Raw genomic sequence first — 26,542 nt, 5'->3', positions numbered from 1 at the left:
ATTTTCACGTAATGGTTGCAAATGAACAAAAGTAAGAAAAAGGAACTAAAAGAGTTAATTTTCTTAAAAGAAATGGTTAAAAAAAATTAAAAAGAAACAAAGAAAACAGAGGAAAGGGGGGTCCTAGGTGTATTAATAATATGGATCACCCCACACAACATCAGGTAATCACTCCTCAGTGAGGGGCTACACATGATGTTATTGTGTGGTCATCATATCCATATCTACCCTTCCCACCCCATTAAGGTATTAAAGCGCAGATCGGTCTTGTTTACTTATTGCATGCTATTACCCGCCCCAATCGTATTAGCCCCGAAGGTACTTGGGACTACTATTCCTAAAAGGGAGGAGAAGTCGGGTTTATTTGTGGTTTCAAAGGTAAAAATACTAAGGCGACAAGCAAAAACATATATATAGCAAGTATGGGGAAGAACATAAACAAATAAGGCTCAAACAGACCTCCTTGAATCAGAGAAAAGCATAAGGTTTAGCATGTCTTACAGGTACTGATTAGGGTCTGATTAAACTTAAAAGTTGGGGCAGACTGATTTATTGCATATTTCATATAAGAAGCCCGAATCAGGCCTGCCTTCTAGTTGTAGTTAATAAAATCTGATTCAAATCATAAACTATCTTATGGCTTGTCTAAGTGATAGATGAAACCTATAGTCATGATATCTACTGATTTCAGAACAAGACGAGGTATGTTGATTTTAGAAAAGGTTGTTAGTTATTCAGGAAAGAGGAGTTTTGACAAAAGATCATAAATTCTGCAGACATTAGACATTGTTGTTACTGGTTTTAGACTTATAAGTGAGTGAAACGTTTCAGACTTGGTTGATAGTTCCTATAGGCATACTTTCTATGCGTTGCTGATTTTAAAAAAAAAAACCTTTTGGACATAATAAGAATGCAGAAGTGCTGAAGCTCCTATAGACATGGTAACTAAATGAAAGTGTAGAAATCTTATAGACATGGTGACTAATTGCAGAAATCTTATAGGCATGGTAGCTATATGAAAAATGCAGAAATCTTATAGGCATGGTAGCAATATGAAAAAATGCAAAAATCCTATAGGCATGGTAGCTATATGAAAAAATGCAGAATCTTATAGGCAAGTTATCTACCCCTTTTTACATGCATGGTTACCCTTCCCTTTTCACTAACCATCCCCAAAAGTTATTACAAGTTATTACGGTCCAAATAAAATAAAGAAAATACATCAGAAATTGAAAATTACAACCAAGGAGAGCCTGATTCAGACTTCTTGTTTGAAGTATGAAGTAAACCAACTCCAAAGATCATGTTTCAAAGCCTTTCTCCCACTTGGGTGTTTCAGAGTTCCCTAAGAGTTTCATAAGAACTCCGGGCAGTGCTTACACCCAAATGTATCACCATATTAAGACAAAGTGTAGTGTGGAAGGGCCAGCCCTCAGGTGTCCAAGTTCAGAGGGAACTCAAGGTCCCAAGGCAAGGCTCACAAGAGGGGGCAGAACTTAGGAACTAAGAGAGAGTGTAAGTGCAGAATTCTAAAAAGGGGAAAGGGAAAAGGAAACAGCACACATGGGGATATAGGGAATGGGGAGTTGCTAGAGGTAAAAAGCAGGCTAGTGGGCATAACCCAACAATGGGAGATGCTAGCACACTCATAAGCCTACTGGAACACATTGTTTAGAGGTTAGGATCCTCTAAGGGATTAAGTTCAATCCATAGACAATAACTTGTACATTTCCATGTCTTAAACTGTAACTCAAAGCATATAAAGGGAAATAGGGAATAGGGATTCATAGCAGAAACAAGCAAAAGGGAATCAACATGCTAGTTTAAGTATTTAACTCTGCAGAAGTAGTAAAGTAGGCATAGATGCAGAAAGCTGTAAGTAAACACATTGTGGGGATGCTGAAATTTGAAATTAGGACATACCAGTTTCAAAGAAACAAGTAGAGAAAAATGCAGTAGTCTAGTAAAAACCTCAGTGCAAACAAGAAAAGAGAGTTCTATTATGTGAGTAAGAGTTCAGAAGAGACTGTGAATTGTGTCGTCTCCCGTGTGTGTTTGTGAAAAGGGTCGTGCCCTTTATAGTGTAAAAACCAAGTAAAAATAAGGTAAGAAATAATTGAAGAGTTGATTGTTAATCAATTACACAAGACTCCCTTTAGTTAAGGGATTCAGATTCAAACGGGTATAAACCAATTAAGAAAAGAAATTAATCAAACACTTTGTGCAAAGTAGGCAATTAGGGTTGAATACATAAAAGTTATTTAAGGACAGGGTTTTTGAAATACACGGTTTGGGCAAATAAGGTAAGCAAATCAATTAACAAACAGCAAATCAAAAGAGTCTGAGATTTTGCATGAATGAACCAAGTCAGAAGATGGGAAAGGCTTTTAACTTAAAGGAAATCAGCAAACAATGGAAAGGGAATTAATTATACCCATATTCAGAGGGAAGTAGGAACTAATCACAAATCCAAAAGCTACTTTAAAGGGAAGTCTATCATATATAAGGAGCATACGAACATGTTAAGCATAAAGGAAGACAGTAGTGTCATTGTAAATTCAGTAGAAAATCCAGTATAGAAAAGTTTAGCAAAAGGTCAGAGTCATATGAAAGCAAGGAATGGGTCTGAAAGAGTTAGGGGTTTTGAAATAAACCCTAAGTTCAATCAAATCACATAATCAGCTTGGCGTAACCCCCAAATTTTAGGGTTTCCACATTGAATCAAGTACAGAGATGAGAAGGCAAGTAGTTGAAACAGGCTCAGAGGTTTCAGAGTTGAAATCTCTTGCATGCTTCTTTCATCACCAGAAACTCATGAGAAAAATATGATAGCAAAGTAACATGCGGAACACAGTAGAAGCACTCAAAAGAAAACACTGATAGGAACAGTAAAAGAAACATGCTTAAGAGATTTTTGAGAAGAAACTTAAACAAGGCTTAATAGAAGGAAAACAAGGAAACTTAAGAACTTAGCAGGAAAATACAGTAGGAGAAACATGTTGGAACATAGTAGAAGACAAAAAATATAAGAACACAGTAGAAAAGCATATGAGAGCATAGTATGGAAAATATGGTAGAAGAACACACAATCACGGAGTATATAAAACTCTGTAAAAGAACATACAAGAACGGAGTGTAAAAACTCAGTAGAAGAACATACAAGAACGGAGTGTTAAAACTCAGTAGAAGAACATACAAGGTAGAAGAAAACATAAGAACATAGTAGAGGCAAATAAACACAAAAGACAAAGGAGAGAAAGTCAGAGAAACACTTAAACATTTACAGAAAACCCTAGATCGGAAACGAAGCAGTTTTAAAAGTAATTTTTGAAAGAAAAGTTAGGGAAATAATTTGAAAACTCAAGGAGAGCACAAATACACAACGGATCTAAGGAAATCGGAGAAAACCTCGAAGGGTTAGGGTTTCAAAAGAACCCTAGAAGTGAGATAGACTTTGAAAGGTCACTGATCTCAGTCGGAGAGGTTGGAATCAGGCTCAAACCACCATGGTACGCCAGAGTAAAGCCGGAGATGGCCGTGGAACCTTGAATCAACAGAGGTATGGGTGCAAACCTTCGAGGTCTGGCCTCGAATCTTCAGGTATCAGGAGCGTGGGAGCAAGAGAAGGTGAGTATAAGACTCCCACAGCCTAAGAAGCCATGGATTCCAGTGGGTTTCAAGGTGGAGGTGGTGGTAAGAGGCGGTTAGGGTTTGGGAATGTTCGAGAGAGTTTGAGAGTTCAGAGGCGTATGGTAGGTGAGAAATGAGAAGGTTAGGATGGTCGTTTGGGTTAAAAAAAAGGTAAGAGTGAATAGGGGTCGTTGATCTCAGAGATCAACGGCCAGGATGAGAGGGGTTTGGGTCGGGTAGGAATTAATTGGGCCAGGGGCGATTTTAAATTAAAATTGGGTTGGGGAATTGAGATTGGGAATTGGGTTCTATTGGGCTCAAATAAGGCTAAAATTGAAATAAATGGGGCTAACATTTAAATAGCCATTTTTCCCTTATTTATTTTATAAAAATTGTAAAATAATTTCTTGAAATAAATTAAAGGTACTAAATCGATTAATAATATGTAAATATTAAATTAAAAATACTGGAATCAAATTTGTAATTATAAACACAATTAAATCTTAAAATAGGCTAAACTTGCAATTATATGCAATTTAACTTTAAAATGCTAAACAAATCTGTAAAAAATGTGCAAAAATTATCTTAACTATATTTTGGTATAAATATGAGAATTCAATAAAGGAGTTACCAAAAATGATAACTTGGGAAATAATTATTGGGTTTTTATGATAAAATAAGGATATAAATATATTTAAAAATCTTTTAAAAATTGGAAAAATAATAAAATGCTTGGACATGCTTATATATGCATACGTATGCTATTTTAAAAGTATTTTGCATATGAAAAATATATGAGAAAAAATTGGGTATCAACAACTAGTAACTTCTCATTTTAAATATTTCTGAAATCACTTCTTTTATGCGTTTAAACAATACATAATAAATTCCACTGAATAAATAATGAAATATTTGACAATTTTAAATTTCTGAATAAACCCATAGACATCCCAGAACCCGGTGTCAGAAGTGCATGAGCATTTACTAGGGAATGAAATAAAATATAGTAGTTGTCCGATATACAAAGTAGACAGAAATAAAAATACAGTACAATACTCTGAAGGAGACTCTGGTGGCTGCGGGTCGTCTCAATAAGTGCAGCTCACCTAAGTCTCTGTATCAATCATGCCGTTATGCCACTAAGCCACTAGCCACATATGAACCTATGTAACAAAAATGCATAGCAAGTGTAGTATGAGTACGAAAACAACATCTAATCTCGAAGAAGTAGAGACGAGAGGTCGATTTCGACACTTACTAGTGGTCCAATAGTAATATATTATTAATGCGAATAATGTATTTATTAAGAACGACAGTAATTTCAAATAATTCACGAACAGGTAAAAGTTCCTTTTTATATTAAAAGTCTCTGGATTCATAATCTATTAATTTTCAATTATCTCAAGGCTAGGAGGGCGAATATCAATATCAATAAATTTCAAGGCAAGCAATACAAGCATGCGCAAATCATGCCGAGGTCGTACGACCCGATACAATAATATTTAAACTGCTCACTGCCAGAGGGTCGAATGGCGCGAACCATAGATGCATCTATCTAATCTACTGAGGCGTTCGACCTGTTCCACAATAAATAAATACATTCAAACAATCAAATCAATAATTCATCAAGGAGCAAATATTCAGGAAAAGGCAAATTTCTCTTTTAAAAGTCAAGAAATGATATCTAGTCTTTTTTAGAAATTCATTTACACGTTTAATACGTTTTAAGCATTTAAGTTTGTCAACATGGTTGCAAGTATTACAAGAAAGCATGTTTTTGGGCCCTAAACTACCCGAACTAAAGCATGATAGTAGCTACACACGGACTCTCGTCACCTCGTGCGTACGTAGCCCCCGCAAATAGGAGCAAGTAACCAATTAACTCACCTATGGGGACAATTCCCTCTTACAAGGTTAGAAAGGAGACTCACCTCGCTCCGAAATTTCCATAACCGGCTTCCAAGTCCTTCCAATGACTCCAATTGATGTACAACGCCCCAAAACTATTCAAACAACGGTCAAACCAATAAAATATCACTCTAATACTTATAACAATTCAAATTATATAAGTTCCCAACTCCGCTTGAAAAGTTGACCAAAATGCCCTCGGGCCCATGTGCCCGGATTCCTAAAATATTTGAAGAAAATTGTTACCTATAACCTAAGGATCAAGAATATATGATTTTTACTCCATTCCCTAACAAATTTCGTGGTTAAATCTTGTTTTTACCAAATTCTAGGTTTTTCATCTAAAACCCTTGATTTTCCCTAATTTTCACATGTTAATCTACCCATAATCTATGTATTTAACTTATGATGTGTAGAAATTACTTATCTCTTTGATGATGATGGAATCCCTCCTCAAATGCTCTCAAAAATCGCTTAAGGCCAAGTGGGAAATAAGGGAAATGGGCTAACTCTTAAAATAAAAAGCCACAGCACCAGACGCAGAAGTCGCATTTGCAACTCCCGGTTCGCAATTGCGATGGTCGCATTTGCGACAAAGGCACCGCAAATGCGAAGCCCAGCTTCCCTTGCCATGGTCGTATTTGCGACAAAATTCTTCGCAAATGCGAAGATGATATCATCGCAAAAGCGATGGCCTCCTCGCAAATGTGATCCTCCTCAGCAGCCCCCAGGTTCGCAAATACGAGCTCCCTCTCGCAAATGCGATGTCACATTTGTGATGTCGTATTTACGACCAAAACATTGCAAATGCGGTCATACCAGTACCAGTAGCATCAAACCTTCTCCAAATTCCATTTTTTTGATCCATTAACCATCCTGAATACACCCGAGGTCCCCAGCACCCCAACCAATCATACCGACTAGTCCCAAAACACATTACGGACTTGCTCGAGGCCTCAAATCATATCAAACAATGCTAAAACCATGAATCGCACTCCAATTCAAGCTTAATGAACTCCAAAATTTCAAACTTCTACTTTCGGTGTTTAAACCTATCAAATCATGTCCGATTGACCTCAAATTTTGCACACAAGTCATATTCTTCATTACGGACCTACTCCAACTTCCGGAATCGGAATCCGACCCTGATATCAAAAAGTCAACTCTCGGTCAAACTTCCCAAAAACCTTCAAATTTCTATCTTTAGCCAAATGACTCCAAAATGACATACGGACCTTCGAATTCAATTCCGATCGCGCTTCCAACTCCAAAATCACCATACTGAGATACTCCCAGACTTGGAATCCTAAACGGACATCGATAATACTGAAATGTGCTTCAACCCAAACTTATGAAATTTTTTCCAAAATGCTAAATTCCACAATAGGCGCCAAAATGCTCCCGGGTCATCCAGAAACCTGATCCGGGCATACGCCTAAGTCCGAAATCATCATACAAATCTGCTGGAACATTCGAATCCCGATTCCGAGGTCGTTTACTCAAAAATTCAACCTTAGTCAATTCTTTCAACTTAAATCTTCCGAAATGAGAATTCTCTTTCGAAATCAACTCCGAACTTCCCGGAATTCAATTTCGACCATGCGCACAAGTCATAATACCTGAAGTGAAACTGCTCATGGCCCCAAACTCCTGAACGACGCGCTCGCGTTTGCACTTGTGGACCTTTATCCCTCCTCTTTTTCACCATCATGTTTACTCCTTCCATAACATTGACTTGTTTGGGAGCTTACACTTGACTAAGTTGAGCCTTTGCTAGTTTATTCATGGTAGTAGTCAATTCGGCAATATCTTGCCCATGATCATGCAATTATTTGTGAAGGTGGATCATATTCGGACCACCTTATAGAACATTGTCCTGGGATTTCCAAGTCGATGACGTTTCTACCATCTCATTTAAAATCTCACACGCCTCCGCATAAGGCGTAGTCATGAAGTTCCCATCGGCTAATTGATTCACTACATAATGGTTAGTTGTGTTAATCCCATGATAGAAGGTTTGTTGAACCATATTTTCTGTTATATCATTGTTGGGACATTCCTTGACCATAGTTATATATCTCCCCCATATCTCGTGAAATGGTTCATTCAGCTCTTGCTTGAATGCCAAAATTTCATCTCGAAGTGTAGCCATGTGTCCGGAAGAGAAAAACATAGGAATAATTTTTTCCGCCAACTCATCCCAAGCGTGAATGGAATGGCGATAATCGTTCTAGCCAATCTAAAGCTTTCCCCGGTAAAGAGAGGGGAAAAAGCCTCAGCTTCAACACATTTTCGGAGACATTAATTTGTTTGCTTCTCCAACAAGTATCCAGAAATTCCTTCAAATGTTTATACGCATTTTGAGTTAGAGCACTGGTGAAGAAACCTCGTTGCTCAAGCAAAGTGTGCATCACATTGGTGATTTGGAAGTTGCCCGCCCTAATACGGATAAATGATACTTTTATTCCTCATAAATTCTTGTTGGTACCCCAAAGTATGAAGTGAATCCAATCAGTTATATTAATCGGACACGTATGAAGAAGTAAAATGGAAATTGGATATTAACAGCGACAGATCCAAAATTTAAATTCTATGGGTTCAACTTTTAAGGTTTTAGCATTGAACTCATTATATTTTTAAATTTATGGTTCATATCTACTATTTTTGTAATTTTAACAAATTTTTACACATAAATCTTTATTTTGCGTCGAAAGTTATGGGTCCAATTGAACCCATCTTCAACACTCTACATCCGCCCCTGAATATTAATGATGTTTTATTAAGTGGAGCTTAATTCCGTACACAAATTTATTATTTAACTATGGTTAAGTGATATATATCATCACTTTAATTTTTATAAACTAAAATTAATTTGCTTGATTTGATGTAACCACAAATATTTGAAGGAGAGGCTTAATAATCTCTAATTGTGGTAAATGGTCCGGGCCTGATCCCAAATGGGCTTCGTGGGCCGGGCTTAAACTGACCGGTCTTCGTGGGCCGGGCTTAAACGGGCCTGGAGTTCATGGGTTTTTGGGTGTAACCAGATTGGGATCGAGATCGGGACCGTGTACTAATGGTCCCGGGCTATGTGGGCCAGGCCCGGTCCTAAACGAGCCTGATAACTAGGAATTTTGACATGATTTATTCTCCTTCCTTCTTACGCTTTGATTATAAATTCTTATAAAATAGACCCAAAAGGCTCATAAGTTGTGCTTGATTGCAGGTTTGATCGACAAAGTGACGAAATGTCAAAGATCGGCTCAAAAGGAGTGAAATCTGCTCAAGTACCAAAGACAAGGCAAACTCAGGACAAAAAGGCCTAGTGCGGCCGCACTACACTTTGTGCGGTCCGCACTAGGGGATTCAGAGAGCTGGCAAATCGAGCTTCAAGGCAGTGCGACCGCATTCGATCTTGCGCGGTCCGCACTGAAGGTTCCACGGCCGCATTGCCATTATGTACGGTCCGCGGAAGAGAAGATCAGAGAGATGTAATTTGACAAGGATCAAGCCAGCGCGGTCCGCGGTCATGTTTGTACGGACCGCATTAGAGACCTCCACGGCCGCGGTCCATCTGCACGGTCCGTGGATCCTGAGTTCAGAGAGCCAAGACTTCAAGTCCAAGAGCCTAGTGCAGTCGCGGTCCATTCTGTGCGGTTTGTACTTACCCCGTAGGGGCATTTTTTTTAGTTTTTCCAGCTTAGTATAAATAGAACATTTTTCTATTTTTTAGGGTATCGGCTATTTTCTGAACAAGGCTGCACTCGTGAGAAGCTATTGTGTAGCCATTTTTGGCATCTTAACTTAGATTTAACAATAGATTCTCTGTATTTACATTCTCTTTTAATTAATATGTCTTGTTCTTCATCTATTTCACTATTTTCTTCTTCAAGCATGAGTAGCTAAACCCATTAGTTAGGGTTGTGGCTCAACCGTAGTGTGGGTAATTGATGGGTGTTTCCATCTAGGGTTAGATTGACTATGGGTGTTTGCTATTTGGGACAATTTTATGGTTTAATCTATGAATTGGTAGTTGCAAATACTGGTTTGTGCTAAGTTAACTTGGCTCTTCTTGAGAAAGAGCGCCTAAGTCTCCAAAATTGACCCAACAAGGAATTGGGATGGACTCAAGAGAATTGATAGTTCCAATTAAAGGGTTAAACCTCAAGAGAATAATTACCCGACTTGAACCCTAGTTGCCTGAGCTAATTTGCCTACCCATTTGGTCTCGAGAGAGTTAATTGGGCAAAATCACTCTCTGTACTGAGAGGTGTGAGAGTGGATAAAATTGTGCAACGGTTATAGGATATTTCCCCAAACATGTCAATCGAACCTTAGAAGCATTTACAAGTCAATTATCCACCTATGTGAAAGTCACTACCCTAGTGCCTTTCTATCCATTAGATACAACTCTAGAAATTTTCTCATTAGCATAATTTAGTTCTAATTAGTAGTTGATAATATTAGTTTGTTAAAGAAAAATCAAAAGATTTTTGGAAGTGACATTTGGAATAATTACACGACTCTAGTCTAGACAGATACTCAACTCCCTTCCGAGCTCCCTGAGGAATTCAATCCCGACCCTTATATCGGGTAAAAGCTATTGCGGCCCTCTTTTCCTGTAGTAGTGCGGAGTTGGCAGCGATCAACTTTTTGGCGCCGTTGCCGGGGAGCTAACGGTTTTGGCTATCTAATTAGTTAGTTTTGTTTATTGTTCTGCTTTCCTTCTTTGTTACTTACTTGTTTGTGTCATTACTCAGGTACCAACATGGCTTTAAACAATGCTAATGACCCTCTTGGAAACGTGATAGCGGGGGAGGAGGTAGATGATCTTGAGCAAGATGAGGTGCCTCTTGCACCTCAAGGTCAACGGAGAGGCCAGAATGCTAATGCTAATCCAAATGACAATATTCCAGACCCTCCCTCGGTTCCTCTAAGAGTGGCTCCCAGAGTATTACCGAACCAGGGCTACGCAAGTGCTATTGTCCCACACCGGATCCGGGCAGGCACCTTTCAGATAACCAATGTGATGTTGACCTTACTTAAGCAGCGTAGGTACTTCACGAGCGCTGCAAATCAAAATGCCTACAAATATCTCAAGGGATTTGTGGATACATGCTGGGGGAGCAAACAGACGAATGTGTCCAAGGATGTATTGAGTTGAGACTTTTCCCATTTTCACTTCGGGGGAAGGCATTAGACTGGCTCGAGAGACTGCCCAACCATTCCATCACAACTTGGGATGAGTTGGCGAATACGTTTATTGCCAAATTCTTCTCTCCTAGTCATATGGCGGCACTTCGAGATGAAATATTAGCCTTCAAGCAAGAGCCAACAAAACCGTTGCATGAGATTTGTGAGCGGTATAGGACGATGGTGAAGGAATAGCCAAATAATGATATGATCGAGGCAATGATCCAACAAACCTTCTACCGGGGCATAAATACTACAAATCAATGCATTGTGAACCAATTGGCTGGGGGCAATTTTATGAAACTTTCTTATGATGAGGCATGTGATGTACTTGATGAAATGGCGGACACTTCTTAAGTATGGCAGAGTAGAGCAAATGTGCCTCAAGGTGACCCTACGGTTATCCATTTGCACAAGGAAGTACATGATCACGGGCAAGCGATAGCTGAGCTTACTATTACTATGAACCAATTGGCTAAGGCACAGTTGCAATAAGTTTAGAATCCTCGCCAAGTGAATGCCATGGAGGGTGTTAGTATGCTTGTCAACAAGAGAAGGCAAAGTAGGCAACAAAATCAAGGAAATTCTGAGAAATTTGTTGATGAATATGATGGGTGTCAACATGATGGTTATGATGACCAAAGTGAAGAGGTACAATATGTCAACAGCTATCAATGCAATAGAGGCAACTCTTCAAACCAACAATGGCGACCCCAAGGAAATTGGGCAATCAACAACAAAGTGGTGGAAATTGGAACAACAATAATTGGGGTAACCAAAACAACAACCAAGGCAATTGGAATGGAAATAACAACAATTGGGGCAACAACAACAATCAAGGCGAGTGGAATAACAATGGAAACCAAGGCAACCAGGGGCAAGGCTTTCAAAGGCCCCCAATGTACCAACAACCGAACAATCCACCCCCTTTCCCTTCTCAAGGTCCTAATTCTTCTGGTAATGATATGAGCAGAATTGAAATGATGTTCGAGCAGATCATGAAGAGGAATGCGGATTCGGATGCATAGTTAGCTTCTCACAACATCTCTATCCATAACCTGGAGGTGCAATTAGGCCAAATCTCTCAGTCATTGAATACTCGCCCGAAGGGTGCTCTACCAAGTGATACGGTAGTGAACCCAAAGGGTGGGAACAATCATGTTATGGTGGTCACAACAAGAAGTGGGAGAGGCGGTGATGTGAATGCCTCTAAGCAAAAGCAAGTTGTGGATGATGATGTTGAGTTGCAAGATGACGAAGCCCCTTTGGTAGTTGAAGATGTGGTTGATGAAAATGTGAACAATGAAGTGAGGATTGATATTCAAGAAGTCGAGGTGGAAACCCAAAATGATGTGAACCCATCTAGGGAACACATATTTGACATTCCAGAGCCGGTTGTGCCAAAATCCAAGGCTCCTTTGCCACGGCCACCTCCACCTTATCCTCAAAGGCTCACGAAGCAGAAGAATGATAATCAATTTTAAAAATTCATTGACATGATGAAGAGCTTATCTATTAATGTGCCTTTGGTGGAGGCACTTGAACAAATGTCGGGTTATGCAAAATTCATGAAAGACTTGGTTACAAAGAAGCGTTTTATGGATTGTGAAACTATAAAGATGACTCACCAAGTTAGTGCTATAGTGCATTCAATGGCCCCAAAACTTGAAGATCTTGGTGCTTTCACCATTCCTTGCACTATTGGGAGTGCAGATTTTGCCAAGGCTCTATGTGACTTGGGAGATAGTATCAATTTAATGCCCTACTCCATTTTCAAAACTTCGGGTATCGGGCAACCTAGGCCAACCTCAATGAGACTTCAAATGGAGGATCGATCGATGAAGCGGCCTTTGAGAATTATTGATGATGTGCTTGTCCGGGTGGACAAATTCATTTTGTTGGCCGACTTTGTCATTTTGGATTGTGAAGTGGACTATAAGGTTCATATTATCTTGGGCAGACCTTTCCTTGTAACGGGGAAAGCATTGGTTGATGTTGAAGCGGGTGAACTCACTTTCTGAGTAGGAGATGAAAAGGTCGTTTTCCATGTTTGCAAATCTATGAAGCAACCCAATAGCACCGAGGTGTGCTCATTTGTAGACCTTGTCACAGTTGTGATTGTGGATGATACCAGTGCTATAATCAACGTGGAGGATCCTCTTGAGAACATGCTATTAAATCTTGATGTCAATGAGGATGCAAGTAGAGTGGAGTGCGTAAATACATTACATGGGATGGGCTCTTATTCTAATGAGCCTAGAAAATTGTCTTTGGATCTTGAAAACCAGAAAACTCCACCAACAAAGCCATCAATTGAGGAGCCACTGGTGTTGAAGTTGAAACCACTTCCTCCACACCTCAGGTATGAATTCTTGGGCTCAAATTCTACTTTACCAGTTATTATTTTTTCTTACCTTACTAACATGCAGGTTAAGGCCACTTTGGCGGTTCTTCAAAAGTGAAAAAGGGCAATTGGATGGACTCTAGCTGACATTCGGGGAATGAGCCCCGCATTCTGTATGCACAAATTATTTTGGAGGATGATACAAAGCCTTCCTTGGAGAATCAAAGAAGATTGAACGAGGCTATGCAAGAAGTGGTGAAGAAAGAGGTGATCAAACGGTTGGATGTCGGGGTTGTGTACCCCATTTCTGATAGCTCGTGGACTTCTTCGGTGCAATGTGTACCGAAAAAGGGTGGTATGATTGTGGTGACCAATGACAACAATGAACTTATTCCTACTCGGACAGTCACATGTGGAGGGTTTGCATGGACTACAGGAAGCTAAACAAGGTGACCCGAAAGGACCATTTCCCATTGTCATTCCTTGACCAAATGTTAGATCGTCTTGTTGGGCATGCTTTTTATTGCTTTTTGGATGGGTACTCGGGTTATAATCAAATCTTAATTGCCCCGGAGGACCAAGAGAACACCACTTTTACTTGTCTGTATGGAACCTTTGCTTTCTCTCGGATGCTATTCGGATTGTGTAATGCTCCGGAGACATTCCAAAGATGCATGATGGCTATTTTTACCGACATGGTGGAAGATATATTGGAGGTCTTCATGGATGATTTCAGTGTGGTTGGTGATTCCTTTGAAGAGTGTTTGGGTAATTTGGATAGAGTGTTGGCCTGGTGTGAAGACATAAACCTCGTACTTAATTGGGAAAAACGCCCATCTTTCCATGGTTGAAGAGGGTATAGTGTTAGGTCACAAACTTTCAAAGCGAGGGATTAAAGTTGGCAAAGCCAAGATAGAGGTGATTTCAAAGCTTCCTCCTCCCATTTTTGTCAAAGGGGTGAGGAGTTTTCTTGGGCACGCGGTTTTTTACTTGAGGTTTATAAAAGATTTTTCAAAAGTGTACACCCCTTGTGCAAGTTGCTATAAAAGGATGCAAAGTTTGCATTCGATGAGGGATGTATGCAAGCATTCGAGCTTCTCAAGCTTAAGTTGACCACTACCCCTATCATTACAGCACCAAATTAGAGCTTGCCTTTTGAGCTCATGTGTGACGCAAGTGAAGTTGTGGTTGGGGATGTTTTGGGTCAAAGGGTTAACAAGATGTTTCATCCGATGTACTACGCAAGCAAGACCATGAATGAGGCTTAAAGGAACTATACAGTCACCGAGAAAGAGTTGTTGGCTATAGTGTTTGCAATGGAAAAATTTCGACTATATCTTATGGGGGGCAAAGTTATAGTGCACATCGATCATGTCGCCCTTAGGTACTTGATGACAAAGAAAGACTCCAAGGCAAGATTGATGAGATGGGTGTTACTACTTCAAGAGTTTGATCTAGAAATTGTGGACCAGAAAGGTAGTGAGAATCAAGTGGCGGACCACTTGTCCCGTTTGGAGGAGGAGGGAGGCCTTGTGATGGCCTTGAGATCAATGATTCATTTCCCGACGAACAACTCATTGCGGTGTCAATGAATGATATGTCATGATTTACCGATGTTGCCAATTACCTTGTGACTGGAGTAATCCCATGTGAGCTCTCTTCTAACCAAAGGAAGAAGCTCAAGCGGGATAGTTTGGATTTCTTTTGGGATGAGCCATACTTGTTCAAGATTTGCACGGATGTTGTGATTCGTAGATGTGTCCCAGAGGAAGAACAATTGAGTATCTTAAAGGCTTGCCATTCTTCACCCTATGGTGGTCATCATGGTGGGGTGAGGACCGCCTTGAAAGTTCTTAGTTGTGGATTCTATTGGCCCACCTTGTTCAAAGATGCAGGTGATTTTGCAAAGAGGTGTGACGATTGCCAAAGAGCGGGCGGAATTTCAAAAAGGGATGAGATGCCTCTCAATACCATTTTTGAAGTGGATATTTTTTATGTTTGGGGCATCGATTTTATGGGTCCATTTGTTAGCTCTTGTGGGAATACTTACATTCTCGTGGCGGTTGACTATGTCTCAAAATGGGTTGAATCCGCGGCTTTGCCTAACAATGAAGCCCGGAGTGTTGTTGCATTTCTTAAAAAGAGCATTTTCACAAGGTTTGGCACTCCTCGTGCGATTATTAGTGATGGGGGATCTCACTTTTGCAATAAAGCTTTCAACACATTGCTTTCCAAGTACAGTGTCAATCATAAGGTTTCGACCCCTTATCATCCTCAAGCTAATGGTCAAGTGGAAGTCTCCAACAGAGAAATCAAAAGTATATTGTCAAAGACGGTCAATACAAATAGGACCGATTGGTCAAAGAAGTTGGATGACGCTTTATGGGCTTATCGGACGGCTTACAAAACCCCGATTGGTATGTCTCCATATCGGTTGGTGTTTGGGAAAGCATGCCATCTTCTGGTTGAGTTAGAGCACAAGGCAATGTGGGCTTTGAGGAAGTTGAACCTTGAATGGGATGTTGCAGCTAATCTTCGTGCTGAACAACTCAATGAACTCGATGAATTTAGATTCTATGCCTACTCCAGTTCGTCCTTGTATAAGGACAAGATGAAGTACCTTCATGACAAATATACTCGTGTAAAGGAGTTCAACGTAGGTGATTTGGTTCTCTTGTTCAACTCCCGGCTACGTTTGTTTCTGGGAATGCTCAAATCCAAATGGAGTGGACCACTTGAAGTTGTGTTTGTGACTCCTTTTGGTTCTCTTGAATTGAAAAACAAAAATGGTGAAGACTTCAGAGTTAATGGGCACCGGGTCAAGCATTATCTTGGAAAGTTTTATGACAGCCACGTGGTGGCGCTCCTTCATTTCAAATGATGTGATGGTAACATGCGTCGTGTCGCGACGTTAAATCATGCGCTTCTTGGGAGGCACCCCATGTCTTTTTTTTCTTGTTTTCTTTGATTTTTTTTGTAGTGTAGGATTGATTTTTGTGTTAATTGGTTGTGAGATGTTGCAGGGTTATGATGATACAGTGTAAGACATGATGGAAAAATTGAACAAGTCTCTGAAGTTGCTAGTGCGGCCGCACTACACTTTGTGCGGACCGCACTGGTGTGAGCCAATATGAGGACTCTTTGAAGTTTGTCACCGCGGCCGCATTACATTTCGTACGGACCACAGTGAACCTCTACGGTCGCGGTCTGTTTTGTGTGGACCGCAGAGGTTGCCTTCTCAAACTTCTTCTGAACAAATCCAGTGCGGATCGCGGTCCATTTTGTGCGGTCGCACTGGTAAGTGAGAATGGGTCCCAGCGGTCATTCTATAAATAGAACCCAGGGACCCCCTTTTACACTTTTCGCATTTTTAACTCTCAAAGACCTAAAGCACTGTTCATCTTTCTTCCTTTGATAATACCTGTGTATTTGCCTTTCCTTGATTCATACCATTTCAATACCTGGTAACATTTCACCCAACTCTTTTTAGTTTAATTGTTTAATTTCATTTTAGCTTTATTTCTATTAGCTGGTAGTTTCTCCTCCCATATTTCTTCAGTTTTTAGGTTAGTTCAATTCAAATAATGATTCTGGTGGACTTTTTGAGTATAATGTAGTGGGTAAATTAAGTAGGGACCCTAACTAGGTGTAAATTTGAACTTAGTAGCTATATCCCAAACCCTAACTCAGTGCCATAACTGGGCACCCTTCGGAGACCGCGATCAAGTTTGTGCAATCCACGGTGCCCTAGTGCGGTCCGCATTACCACTTTGTGCGGACTGTGGTGATGAACTTATGCAAGGTGACCTTAAGCCCAGTGCGGCCGCACTGCATTTTGTGCGGTCCGTACTGGCCCACCGCGACCGCGGTACTACTTTGTGCGGTCCGCGGTGGTCAGATTCAGAGGGGGTATTCTGAGTCCCGCCCTTGTGCGGACCGCGGTTGTTTTTGTGCGATCCGCGGTGGTCTCAGTGCGGCCGCACTCCTATTTGTGCGGTCCGCAGAGGCCATTTTCTGCAACTGTTTTTGCAATTATGTTATTCTATTCTGTAATTCGTACTGCACTAATGTCTCACTATCTTTGCTGATACTAACAAAGTTAGATGCTTGTGCTTGCAGACAATGGTTAAACAAAGAGGAAGAGGCTCAAAACAACCCGGGAGAGGTGAATCCTCCCGGGGAGGCAAGGGCAAGAAGATGATCCGACGCACTCCCCAAGTGATAGAAAGTATTAAAAAGATGCGAAAAGCAATTAAAGTTGCTGATATAGCATGTGACCAGTCGGGGAGTGAGTGCGTGCCTTCCCAGAATAGTTCCTCTGACTCTGTGCCCGAATATGTCCCTGACTGGACCGGGAGAATGAGATTGATTGATGATACTCCTCCACCAATACCCACTGCCCGAGCAGCAGATCATGTCCCCACTGAGTCTCCTGAGGGCTCAGCAGCCGGCAGTGGCGAGTACTCCACCTCCCCCACAACTTCATTATCCGGGAAGAGTGCAGGCGAAGGTGATGAAGGAGATGAGGAGGTACTTGAGGGTGGTGAGCCTCTGGTTGGGGGGATTGCCCGTACTAGGAAACCCGCAGTCTGGGAGGATAGGTTTGTAAGCCAAGTAGCATACCACAAATTCAGGAAGTGGTGGCCGGTGCGAAAACTGATTTTGGAGAGGAGTTTCATAGATAGAGATCTTCTACCCCTAAACCCCGATGTGCATAGACAGTTTAGAACAAGAGTGGGGTAGGAGCACTTTATAGATGACTGTGGGGAAGCAAATGAACACTTGGTCAATGAGTTTTACTGTAATATGGCCCACATCGTCAAGGGCTCCAAAGTGACTAAGGTTCGAAACAAAAAGGTGTTGTTCGACGGGAAGTCTCTGAATGAATATTTGGGCTTCAATGAGGAAGATGAGTCTCTCTATATGGCAAAGCTGGAGATGGGCGAGGAGGTCCGTACATGGTTAGCTCAGTACTTAGCAATCTCAGGTACCGTTCCGGAGTGGTTGACTGTTGAGGTTAAAATATTATGGAGGACCCTAAACTTTGAGGCTAGGGGTTGGGAGACGTTTGTGTGTAGCCGATTAGACCCCACTTCCCATGATCAGACTCTACCTCTCCACCGGGCTTTCATAGTTTCTTCCATCATGGTAGGGTATCCCATCAATGTGGGGAATGTGATGTCCTGTATTATCTCGATTGTGGGTACTGAGACTGATAGGAACTACCCTTTCCCCAATACCCTGACCATGTACTTTAGAGATTTGAAAGTAGAAAAGAGGCGATTTGACATCAAGGTCAAGGCTACAGCTCCATTCTCATGGTATAGCTTTAGGGGACCAGACAACCCTAAGGACAAGAGCTACAAGGCACCCGCTTCTGCCCCAACTGGCCAGTTTGAAGAGCCAGTTGTGGTAGAGGCCCCCATTGAGCCTGCCTCTACCTTTACTGAGATACCTCCCGGACCCTCCACTTTAGATATTCCTCCAGACCCTTCCACATCAGCGGGCCCAGAGATTCCATCTACTCGGGCCCATCCTATCACTGCCCACCGGCTGAGCCAGACGCTTTAGAGTTTAAACAATTAGATGTATACTGCGTCATCCAAGTTGTCTACCTTAACCTCCACCATTGCAGCTCAGTCGGTCCCTCAGCCAGCACAGGTTCCACAGTCTATAGAGGATGCATTGAAGAAGATAATTGAAAACTAGGAGAAGATCCTCAGTACCCAGGCTGATTTAGCTAAGGCAGTGGATTCATATGGCATGGCTCTGAAGGATCTTGCCAAGGAGCACAAGAAGTTGCGCAAGACACGGGCCTCCAAGGAGTCCGTGAAGGAGCTACGGGCGGATGTGGATAGACTGAAGGCAGACCAGCTACCTTTAGACTTATTGTTTAAGGACCCAGCTCCAGCAGCAGTGCCAGCAGCAAAGCCATAACATGAGCAGAAGCAGCGACCTCCGAAGAGGAAGAGGATGATCCCGAGCTCAGATGATGCCATCATCCAGTTGGCAGACCTACCGGAGACTTCCTCCAGTCAGCCACAGGATGTATCTGATACACAGCCTGTCCAGGTCCAGGCCCAGGTCCTAGCAGCTAAGCAGCAGGATACCGGGAACCAGTCTGAGGTTCTCGAGCATACAGAGGACCCAGGGACCGCCCATGATCCGATGCAGACGGACACGGCTTAGGGAGTCTTCATATCCTTCCTCTATTTTATTTTTGGTGCTTATCTGATTTAGTTGTCATTGGGGACAATGCCAGCTTTTATTTGAGGAGGTGCGTCCTTTATCTTTGGATGATTGTATATATATACTGATTTAGTTTATGCCTTTTTGATTTTCATTTGGGTCTGTATATAACTTTACATTTAGTTACTTTTATCACACTTTTATCTTTCACTTGGTCTGTATATAAAGTTACATCATTGTATATATTCATTCCCCGTTGTATATTCAAATCCCCTATTGTATATATTCATTCTATTTTCGCAAAATTTTTCGTTTTTAGCTTCTTAATTATATTCGTAGCTTTTTGTTTCATTTTTGATGCTTTCAATAAGCCTTTAGTTTTCTTAATGCCACGGTTCTTTCCAAAGGTGGAGTATTGTGTGAACAGGGTGGCTCTTCCCGATGATGGATGGTGTGACAACCTTCATAAGGGTTTGAGTCCGTTTTTGTTTTTGTTTTTGTTTTTGGTAGTTTATAGCTAAGGGTACCTCAAGCAAAGTTTCACTTGGGCCTAGCACATTTGCCTTTGATCCCATGGTCAAAGATAAAATGTTGTGTTTAGGATGGTGAAAGTCGTGACCTTGAGACTCTTGTGTTGACCAACAATCATCAAGTGATCTTTCGGGACCATTGTGTGCTCAAATCGTGTCTAAGGTTGTTGTGGGCCCTCGACTCTATGTCTTTAGCAATCCTTTAGCTTGTGTGGTGAGAAATCGAATTGCGAGTCCAAGTCCCGAGCCATTGATCTAGAACTTGCCCTGAATGTTTGTTGAGGCAAAATCTTAGGTGAAATTTGACTTGAGAAGTCATTATAGGTTCTCCTTGATCCAAATGATAGTCGAACAATTCCATAGTCTACCAATGATATGATCCCTAGTAAACCCTTTTAAGCCTTAACCTTTTTTTTTCAGAAACCATGATACAAGCCTATACCCGTTCTAAAAGATACCCTCTCTTGGCACCCGATCTTTCCTTGAGCACATGGCAAAAGTATAAGTTTGAGGGGAGAGACGAGGAAGGGAACAAAGTGGTAAAAGGTACAAAAGCAAAGAAAAGGAAAGGCAATGAAAAATAAAAGAAAAGAAAAAGACAAAAAGAAAACCCAATGTGAAAAAGAATAAAAAGGGGATTCAAAAAAAAGCAAAAGAGAAAAAGGTGTGGAAAGTTGAAAAAGGAAAAATGTTTTGAATTGCATAAGGAAGAGTGACAGTGTGTCTCTCTAACCCCTTAGAAAGAAGTAAGATGACTCAAAGAGTCAAGAGAATTGTGCCAAATGAATCAAAAGAAGTGCTTAATGGAAGATGGAACTCACTTAGATCTAAACATGTTCTACCCTGAACCAAAATCCTTCACAATGACTCCACAAAAGCCCTATATGATCTTGAATTGAATGAAGCTTGCATTAGTGGATACTTACATGAGGGGCAAGCATATGGTACTCAGAGCCAGACTTGTGACCTTTCCTTGAGAGTGATGAGTGAATTCCCATTGACCTTGGTGTGTGTGCTAATACTCTAAAAGGTGAAGTTTGCTTAGGGAGAGTTGAAGATATGTGAGTTTGGGTTCCACAATTACCAAAGTAACTGAGAGAGTTCTTTGATGTAATGAGTAAACTCTTGATGCTCTTGTGTCACACTTGATCCATGGTTTATCAAAGGTTAAATATTGTTAATGATTCATTTGCATTGAGGGCAATTGTTAGTCCTAATTGATGCTTGTTAAGGTTACTTTAGGATAGCTGAAAATACTTGGATTTTCCCTTAAAAGGTGGGTCTTATTTTGTTTGTTTGAGGACAAGCAAAAGCTTAAGTTTGGGGGATTTGATAACTAGGAATTTTGACATGTTTATGCTCTTTCCTGCTTACGCTTTGATTATAAATTCTTACAAAATAGACCCAAAAGGCTCATAAGTTGTGCTTGATTGCAGGTTTGATTGACAAAGTGATGAAATATCAAAGATCGGCTCAAAAGGAGTGAAACCTACTCAAGTACCAAAGACAAGGCAAACTCAGGACAAAAAAGGCCTAGTGCGGCCGCACTACACTTTGTGCGGTCCGCACTAGGGGATTCAGAGAGATGGCAAATCGAGCTTCAGGCAGTGCAGCCGCGTCCGATCTTGCGCGATCCGCACTGAAGGTTCTGCGGCCGCATAGCCATTATGTGCGGTCCGCGGAAGAGAAGATCAGAGAGATGTAATTTGACAAGGATCAAGTCAGCGCGGTCCGCGGTCATGTTTGTGTGGACCGCATTAGAGACCTCTGCGGCCACGGTCCATTCTGCGCGGTCCGCAGAGCCTGAGTTCAGAGAGCCAAGACTTCATTTCCAAGAGCCTAGTGCGGCCGCAGTCCATTCTGTGCGGTCCGCACTGACCCCGCAGGGGCATTTTTGTCTAGTTTTTCCAGCTTAGTATAAATAGAATATTTTTCTATTTTTTAGGGTATCAGCTATTTTCTGAACAAGGTTGCGCTCATCAGAAGCTATTGTGTAGCCATTTTTTATATCTTAACTTAGATTTAACAATAGATTCTTTGAATTTACTTTAGCTTTTAATTAATATGTCTTGTTCTTTATCTATTTCTCTATTTTCTTCTTCAAGCATGAGTAGCTAAACCCATTAACTAGGGTTGTGGCTAAAACCCTAGTGTGGGTAATTGATGGGTGTTTCCATCTAGGGTTAGATTGACTATGGTTGTTTACTATTTGAGACAATTTTATGGTTTAATCTATGAATTGGTGGTTGCAAACACTAGTTTGTGCTAAGTTGACTTGGTTCTTCTTCAGAAAGAGAGCTTAAGTATCCAAAATTGAGCCAACAAGGAATTGGGATGGACTCAAGAGAATTGATAGTCCTAATTAAAGGGTTAAACCTCGAGAGTAATTACCCGACTTGAACCCTAGTTACCTGAGCTAATTTGCCTACCCATTTGGTCTCGAAAGAGTCAATTGGGCAAAATCACTCTCTCTACTGAGATGTGTGAGAGTGGGTAAAATTGTGCAACGATTATAGCATATTTCCCCAAACATGTCTCAAACCTTAGAAGCATTTACCCGTCAAATTAACCACCTAGGTGAAAGTCACTACCCTAGTGCCTTTCTACCCATTAGATACAACTCTAGCAATTTTTTCATTAGCATAATTTAGTTCTAATTAGTAGTTGATAATATTAGTTTGTTAAAGAAAAATCAAAAGATGTTTGGAAGTGACATTTGAAACAATTACATGACTCTAGTCTAGACAGATACTCAACTCCCTTCCTAGCTCCCTGAGGAGTTCGATATCGCCCCTCATATCGGGTAAAAGCTATTGCGACCCTCTCTTCCTACTTTGTATTAGTGCGGAGTTGGCAGCGATCAGGGCCTAAGTGGGCCTTGGCTATTTTTTAAAAAAAAAATTTATCTAAGGCAAGTTCTTGTAAATTATATAGATTATATATATTATATATACTATATATATATATCTATAAATATATATATACTTTATACATTGCTTAAATGTATGTATGTATGTGTGTATATACATTCATATATATATATATATATATATGGGGCTATTTATTTGTGGGGCTATTTATTTGCTTAAATTTTTTATCTAAGGCATTTTTTTGTAAATTATATTATATAATTGTGACTTAAAAAATTTCAATTCACATTTAAAATACAAAATATTGTAAAAAGATATTCAAAGGAATGCGTTATAATTTTTATTATTATAACATTAAGAAAACGTAGTCCAATCTTTTTTAGCTTCCCCCCCCCCAATGGAATGAGCACCTAACACCACCATTGAAAAGAAAAAGAAACTAATCAAGATGTGCCAAAAATACAAGTTAGATATTAATTTTACATGGTATCTCTTACAAATTTCATAAATCCATCAAGGTTCGGAGGAATTTTCGTTGGTGGTGGCAGAAAAGAAGCTTGTTCATCACCGCTTACGGGCGAAGCTTCTTCCTCCGCAAGTTCAGCTAGCATTTCTTCGTAAGCTTCGTCTACCTCTGGTTGAGATTCAGCAAGTCCAAAATTTCTTCGTTCCGAACGGATCCAATATCTGAAAAGTACTAATTTTTCCATGTTCTCCCTCATAGACGCTCTATAATCACCGAGTTGTAGTCTTGCTTGACTGAAAGCGCTCTTCGATGCCACTGTTGAAGCTTGAATAGTTAAAATGTCTCGGGCCATCCTTGAAAGGACCGGAAAGTATTTTTATTTGTCCTTCCACCATTCCAAAATATTAAATGAGCCGTCAGGATTCACTTCCTCAAGTCCCTGTGACAAATAAACTTCAAGCTTGAGAACTCATGAACTCGGTCCAAGCAGTAAGTGCTCTTACTCCTGCAGTTCTTTTAGATGATTGAGAACTAGAAGAAGAAGGAGTTGGAATATCTGGTCTAGCATTATCTAGTGCAATTTTATAAGCACTATAAATAGTTAGAGCATTTATTTTAATTGAGGCTTGTGCGTCCGAAAATTTAGACAACTCCTCAGGTGCAAGTGCTAAACCATTATAAATAGATCGATACCAATATTTAGGCTCACCTAATTTCATAGTAGAATTTAACAAGGCAGCAATACCATAAATAGGGGGAATAGAGAAAAAATATTTTTTAAATTTCTTTCTCATGGAATCAATAGCTACTTCATAAATTTTCTCACCCTCTGAAAAATAAGCAAACAAATTTGCAAGATCTGCAAGATAAACTAAACAGTTTGAAATAGTAGGATAATACTGCTTAGAAAATTCATTTGTAGCAATATGAAATCTTTCTAAAAAATCTACAAGCATTTTAAAATTAGCCCAATCCGCATTTGTAAGGTGCTTATCATCATCACTTACATGAGCATTAAACGTTGAGTTTATGGGGTTTCTATATTCATATGCAACAACTAAACTTTCATACATGTAATTTCATCTAGTTGGACAAGGTTTAGGAACCTTTCTTTCTCTTAGGCCAAATTCACCGCATCTTTTAAAATATTCTCTAATCTACTTCTACGATTTGGATAAAAAAGCCAATTAAGAGCCATTTCAATTCACCATTTAAAATTTTCATACCATCACCCACAATTAAATGGTAAATATGACAAATACATCTAACATGAAAAATGTTACTAAATGCAGGATTTAGTGTAGTGGTAAGCAAGGCTACAACTTTATTGTTACTAGTAGCATTATCCATTGAAATTGACATTATTTTATCACTAATGCAAAAATATCTACAAATATCTGTAACCATGCTAGAAATAAACTGTCATGTGTGACGTGAATTAATTATTCTATAAGCAATAATGCGCTTTTGCATTACCCACTCCTCATCAATCCAATGACTTGTAACAGTAAGATAATCACAGTCATTACCACTTCTACCAATATCAGAAGTAATAGCAACACGAAAATTAATATGAATAAATAAATAGCGCAAATATTATTCATATTTATGTTTATATTTATAAATATCGCTCTTTACGGTTGTGCGAGGCCATCCTTTATAAGTAGGAATTAAAACTCTTCTAATATAATGCACAAAGTGGGGGTTAGACGGAAAACTATAGGGTAAACACATAACAGTAATCATTTTTGCCAATTTTTCCATATCTATTCTTGGGTCATAATATAAAATAACACTCGTAATAGTGTTAATTTTCGGTTGAAATTGATTTGACCCGGTACTAGGGTCAGGCTGACTAGTTGGACTTGCCCCTCCCATCCCCCGGTCGCAGCTTTCATTTGAAAAAATTTAGCTTTATCTTGAGGATGTATCATTATGTGTCTCTTCAAACTTCCCATCCCCGTCCCCCTCCCGATCAACATAGTTAAAGGCTAACTCTTTTCCACAAGTTTTAAACTTAACTTTATTTTTTTCTCTTATTTGAATAAAAAATGGTCAAACAAGAGATGTTTCAGCCCGTTTAGAAGGTTGTCTAGAAAAAGTAGGAGTAGTAACAGGGGGGTCAACCGGGGCATCATTTGGATTAGTTGGGTTAACTTGAGTAACAGGACTAGTGGGTGTATCATTATCCTGTTGTGTTTTATCTAAATCTATTTCCTGCTCATCTTCTTCATCTATAGTTGGATTACCATAAAGAGAATTCATATATTCATCATCTAAGCATTCACCACCACCAACATTATGCACATATTGACTCTCAGTAAATTATAATAAAGTATTATCACTATCAAGAATAGGAGCAGGTGGAGGGCGCGTATGGGGTTTGGGTAGGGTAGGCCGGAGAATTAGAGGAGGAATAGATTGGCCACTAGATTCACCACTCTTGGATTTTCCCTTATTTTTACTAAACATTTTTTAACGAAAAATTCATCTTAATTATAATTATACAAAGTAATTAAATAAAACAAACAAAACTCTAATGTTAAAACTAAAGAGTTGGAACGAGTTTACCGAATTGACGAACAACTTGTTGAAATTAATTATCGTAGAAGACTTGAATACTTCAATTCACCAACTTCACAATTTTTCACACAAGTTGCAACAACAAAGTAACCAATTTTAGAAGAAAATTTGACAGAGATTGATGATTTAGTGAAGAAAAATGAAAAAAGTATAATTATAAAAAGTTTGGGGTTAAAACAAAGTTGGGGGAGGGGGTTAAATGGCTATTTTATAAATAGCCAACGACTATTTTAGCAGCCATAATGGCTATTTTCAAAGATCTTGATTTGAGAATTTTTTTTTAAAATTAGTCGTTGGGCCCGTTTAGGACTATTTGGGACCGGTTGAATCGGCCCACTTAGGAGCCGGTCTCGGGCCCAAACGGTCTCAGTCCTAACGGGCATTCTATCTGAACCGGCCCACTTGGGCCTCAAACTCCCCTGGTCTCGGGCTTAAACGGGTAGGCCCATTTAGGCCCACTACCCATATGGGCTCGCAGGCCTGGGCCGGGCCTGGGCTTAGCCGGCCCACTTGCCACCCTTAATAACCTCTATAGAACTTCAAACCAAAAAAACTCTATAAATTTTTTAGCTAAAATTAAGCTGAATATTACTATCAGAAAGGAAAGAGATCGTACTAAGATTTTCAAGAGCTGTGTTTCAGAACCAAAACAAGCTAACTTTCAAAATTCGATCGGTTAATTAGATATATGAAGAGAAAAAAATCAATCATAGATAAAGTTTACAAGCAGACAAAATAATGAATCAGAAAATGCTAAATGACAAATGAAATACTACACATTGGCAAATAAAGTTGCTTTCTGTTTATAAAAGGAGGATTTAGTATCTTC

The 26,542-nt window shown here is 40.0% G+C and overlaps 1 protein-coding gene across 1 annotated transcript; it reads left to right on the top strand.

The window, feature by feature from the left end:
* The first annotated feature begins 12,350 nt into the window (after positions 1 to 12,350).
* LOC138882778 (uncharacterized) lies at positions 12,351 to 12,752 on the top strand. Its single transcript, XM_070163409.1, has one exon. It carries the CDS (start codon positions 12,351 to 12,353, stop codon positions 12,750 to 12,752), a length of 402 nt encoding a protein of 133 aa, XP_070019510.1.
* The last annotated feature ends 13,790 nt before the right edge of the window (positions 12,753 to 26,542 follow it).

The sequence above is a fragment of the Nicotiana sylvestris genome, chromosome 12, assembly GCF_000393655.2.
Source record: "Nicotiana sylvestris chromosome 12, ASM39365v2, whole genome shotgun sequence".
Taxonomy (NCBI): domain Eukaryota; kingdom Viridiplantae; phylum Streptophyta; class Magnoliopsida; order Solanales; family Solanaceae; genus Nicotiana; species Nicotiana sylvestris.
This window is presented reverse-complemented; position numbering and strand designations above follow the sequence as displayed.

Coding starts and splice junctions, on each gene's coding strand:
- LOC138882778 (XM_070163409.1), top strand. CDS start 12,351: ATGACTCACCAAGTTAGTGCTATAGTGCATTCAATGGCCCCAAAACTT.